General features: G+C 40.2%; 1 protein-coding gene across 2 annotated transcripts; it reads left to right on the top strand.

Annotated features, from left to right (window-relative positions):
• The first annotated feature begins 1,899 nt into the window (after positions 1-1,899).
• On the top strand, positions 1,900-3,622 carry LOC120286123 (EG45-like domain containing protein). Of its 2 annotated transcripts, XM_039308636.1 has the most exons (3): positions 1,900-2,181; positions 2,318-2,633; positions 3,207-3,622. In XM_039308636.1, the coding sequence occupies exons 1-3, from the start codon at positions 2,046-2,048 to the stop codon at positions 3,211-3,213; spliced, it is 459 nt and encodes a 152-aa protein (XP_039164570.1). In that variant the 5' UTR covers positions 1,900-2,045; the 3' UTR covers positions 3,214-3,622. The 2 variants fall into 2 exon arrangements, with proteins under 2 accessions (XP_039164570.1, XP_039164571.1); XM_039308637.1 differs by lacking the exon at positions 3,207-3,622 and having other exon boundaries at positions 2,318-3,179.
• The last annotated feature ends 879 nt before the right edge of the window (positions 3,623-4,501 follow it).

Consider the following 4,501-nt stretch of genomic DNA (forward strand, 5'->3'; position numbering starts at 1 on the left):
TTTTTGTCCATTTCGATATTCCTCTTAAATGTAATGATTTTACAATACCGTCGAGGAAACATTGCAACGTGCTTCGAAAGATCATGGAGTATGTTGCAGAACTTTTTGAAACCTCGTGGCCAAATTATAACGGTCCAAAAAATAGGGGCAATAAAGTACAATTCTATTAAGGGCCTGTTTGATAACCAGCTAAATTGTAAAAAATTCTATTATTTTGTTTCGAGAGTAATTTTAAAATAGAATCGTATTTGGTAAAAATTTTGTTCTCTGAAGTAGATTTGGAACAGAATAAAAAAAAAATTTGATTCTTGTTCTTAGAAACAATTATAAAATCAACCTCATATTTTCTCTTTTTATTTTCTTTTTTTCTTATTCTTCTTCCATTTTCTTCTTTTCATCTACTGTCACTGCGTGGTTGCCGTAGAAGAAGAAGAAGAAGAAGAAGAAGAAGAAGAAGAAGAAGAAGAATTCTAACTGCATCATCCGGAATGATGTCCGTTCACCAAAATTCTGATGACAATTTTGGTCCGAGTCATTATGAGGGAGCAAATCGAAACAAATTTTAAAATGTCGGAGCGAATATTGCTAAATTTAAGGCTCTAAGGGGGTAAAAAACTAGGGGGACAACACAATTCTCCTAAAGCTCAATGATTGTATTAGTTTCATTGTGCATGAAGGTCTCTTCAATTATTCGATCACTGTCTCCAGTTTTGAATGATAGCTAAATGTTAATGTCACATAATAGTTGTAAATCATCCAAAAGATAGACCATTGCTTATGTTTATCTCTTATTTTCACATGCAATTATGACTAATTATTACGTAACATGTCAAAAAACCCACATTGACTGGGAGAGGTCCTATCGAGTAATCCACTAATCAAACACTCGTTCTCAAATGATCGTCATCTTATATGTTATTACAAGTATTCCTTTAAAAGATCAGGCCCAAACGAAAAGGACGGATCGTATTTACTTCTAAGAAAATATTTTTTCAAATCATTCATTTTCGCAAAATAGACGGAGCATAATTACCTTAAGTGTGTAATCAAGGTTATTCATTTTTCACGAAATAGACAGAATCTAATTACCTTTAACGTGTAACCAGGGTCAGGAATGACATTGTTGATATGGCATTGCGTGCCCTATACTCCCAAAACTAGCCCCGTGCTGGACACGATCGGTCGGAATTATTGCTTGATCTCGGTGTTCTGTCCAATAAAGAAAGAAAACTACACTTTGTCTTTAACCTTCCATTACCTTTCATGAAGAACGGTCATTCCCAGCTCCACTCCAGGGTCCTCCAATCGCGCATGTTCAGATACAATCGAAGTCAATTGTTAGTCTATGTAACACGCAGTGCGTAACATGAAAATCAAGATTTGACCTATATCCCTCTTTCATCGAGCTTCTAGTTCACATATCCCTGAGCGCCTGCAAGCACATAGCTAGGCGAACATTTGTGTGATGTGGTCGATTACCTTTCAATTTATATCCAAATCGATCGACACCCGGTTGTCAAGACCCAAACGCACGAGGCCCAACGAGCCGGCAGAACATTGTAATCGAGGGAAATGGAGACCGCACGAACCACATATGCATCCTGGACATGCATGCAGCCTGATCATCCGCCGGTCTACAAGAATTTCAGATCAGTACTTCACGTGCACATTTTTCCAAGTCCCATCGATTACGGATGCTACAAGTTTCAAGAACAATCCACGTCCAGAAAGCATCCGTAGCGGCTGAATACGCGCTTCGATTTGGCGTTTATGCTAAGGGAAATGTCTCATTTGACGGGTCAGGAGTGACTTTGAAGAATCAAAGATTTCTTCAAAGATAAAAATAGAAAATGCAGAAGTTCACACATTAATTTGGCAGCAAAGCTGCCGTCTCACGTCTGTATATTAAATCTGTAGGGCCTAATCTCTATGTCGAGGTTGGTATCTACGCTTTATGTCACGCGACACATATCATCTTATGGAAGAGCGTTGACTTTGATGGAATATATGCACATAATTTCCCTCCTCCGCTCCGTCTTCCAAACATGTTTATCAAAAGGAGTCTCCCTGCACACCTTCATCCATGTCTCCTCCTCGTCTTCACCTCCGCCCTCTTGGAGATTGCCTTCGTGGCCCGTGGCGATGTCGGCACGGCTTCTCACTATACCCCTCCATACCAACGTAAGTCCTAACCCTACTAGGAAAAGAGAGAACGAGGAGAGAAGTTCTCTCCATCATTTGAAAAGAAATGGACTTATATTGATTTGGCAGACGTAGAAGCTTACATGACTTCTCTCTTTAACCCTTTTGCTTTTAGCGACGGAATGCTACGGTGGGGACCCATCACAGTTCCCGTCGAGCAACCTGTTCGCGGCGGCGGGTGACGGGGTTTGGGACAACGGGGCGGCGTGCGGGAGGCAGTACCTGGTGCGGTGCATCAGCGCGTCGAAGTCCGGCACCTGCATCCCCGAACGCACTATCCAGATCAAGATCGTCGACTACGCCCTCTCGTCCTCGTCTGCAGCCGTCGCCTCCAAGCAGTCCGTCACCGGCGCCACCTTGGTCCTGTCTCAGACCGCGTTCGGAGCCATTGCCAATTCCTCCGTGGATTCTATCAACGTCGAGTTCCAACAGTAAGTAACTCCAGTTTCCCCCTTTCTCCGTACTTTCTGTGAATCTCGTGCTAGTTAGTTGGACCCCATTTTTGGAGCTTACGAATTATTTTCCGCCCTTTTTTTCGCCGTCATATGGTAGAATTCTTGCGACAAACTCGGAATTCGGATGCTTCCGTAAAGGAATCGCAGTAATTCAGGGTATAAGAACTTCCAATGATCAACCTATCTTGCTAAACTCCAGCTGCGGTTGCAATCACAATACATCGAACCAAAACTTTAATTTAAATAGCAGCGGTAATGCGACAATCATGTTAGACAATTCGTGTCGTCGGTCAAACCAAAAACTAAGTTCGTCGCAATTCTTATATGTTTACAACGGGCGTATTTTGTAATTCAAAAACAATGAGCGTATCAAGCTGCGACGCCGGCGTTCGCATTAATTGTCGATTAAAATAAGGTGGCATTGAAGCAAATTTCAAAATGGATGCGGCCTAATCCGCCGACGATTTCAATATCAGCACGTTGACTTCGATATGGTAAAGTTTTCAAATCATATCTTCTTCTTTTTTTGTGTGTGTTCGGAACGTGCAGGGTCTGATTTAAGATTCTGGGGATAATCTGGCGACTGCTCGATATTGAAGGATGGAGAGGTAGAGAAAGTCCAACGGGAACTCGACGAATGAAAATCGAATTGGATCAATTCTTGCGTCGTCCTCTAGAATGATGATCGATTGTTGTTGAAAATTCTTCTTCTTCTTTTTCCCTTCTTTTCCCCCGTTAGTATTGGTCTTCTTTGTCTTGCACAAGTTCGTCATTCCTTCATTTTCTACAATTGCACGTCGTTTCATGTTGTATTAATCAAAGAGAGGGACAGATTTTTCATGTGAGAAGGTCGGACATGAATTTCTTGGAGGCTTCCCCAGATTTGGAAGCTTCTCTTTATTGCTAGTCTTCGTTTTCGGTGGAAGAGGGGTGTAATAATCGCACCTAACATGCATACCTACTTACGCAATTGCTTTAATTTCTCTCACCTAAACCAATTTTAAAAAAATTCCTCCTTTTAAGATGAACCAACCATGTCGACCAAAATATATATATGAAGAATCAATTTATATGATGATCACACGGGGCTGACGTAGCATAATTGATGAACCACGTTATCTACACGATAAATATTAGCTGGTTTTTTCTATTATCATTATTGTTAAAATGTGACCAGGATATATTTCTGTTTTAAAATATGAGAACCGACTACAAAAAGGGGACAGTTTTTTTTTTTCGGATGTCGGGATTAGGAAAGAAAAATTTCAGTATCCCTCCTTATGTTTGGATAAATCACTTCATTTTTTCCAAGTTCGGAGGTAACTGAACTAAAAAGTCCTAAAATTTATTTGCAATAAAAAATTGGCAAGAAGTTGAGTCGTCATGCGATTATCAAATTTATAAGCGCATCTATCCTCACAAAATATTTCTCCATTGTCAAATTGATTTGCAATTTACCATATCTGAACAATTAAAAACCTCATATTTTCTCTCTATTCTCCTTGCGAGGATTCTACTTTTTCACAAGCCCGACATCGGTGCCACACCTCTATCTGCTGCTAGGGTCGATCGCGTCCACTCCAACAATCACCGAGTTTGTCACCACTATCCCCGCATCCATCATTGTTGGGTTCAACCGAAGGGAATTGCCAACAAAGTTTTAAATCTACTACAATTATGTCAATTCAATTCTAAACTCTTTTTTTGACCAATTCAATCTTAAATCTCTTATAATTATGTCAATTTAATCCATCCGATCAATTTTGGCAAATCGGCTCTAATGTGGCGCTAGGCGACACTAACATGGATAATATTTTTTTTTTGACTTTTTGAATTTATTATTT

The sequence above is a fragment of the Eucalyptus grandis genome, chromosome 3 (genome assembly GCF_016545825.1).
Source record: "Eucalyptus grandis isolate ANBG69807.140 chromosome 3, ASM1654582v1, whole genome shotgun sequence".
Classification (NCBI taxonomy): domain Eukaryota; kingdom Viridiplantae; phylum Streptophyta; class Magnoliopsida; order Myrtales; family Myrtaceae; genus Eucalyptus; species Eucalyptus grandis.

What these genes read in the sequence shown, in the direction of transcription:
- LOC120286123 (XM_039308636.1), top strand. Translation starts at nt 2,046, where the DNA reads ATGTTTATCAAAAGGAGTCTCCCTGCACACCTTCATCCATGTCTCCTC. An exon ending in CTATACCCCTCCATACCAAC is followed by an intron (nt 2,182 to 2,317) that starts GTAAGTCCTAAC and finishes TTTTGCTTTTAG; the next exon opens with CGACGGAATGCTACGGTGGG.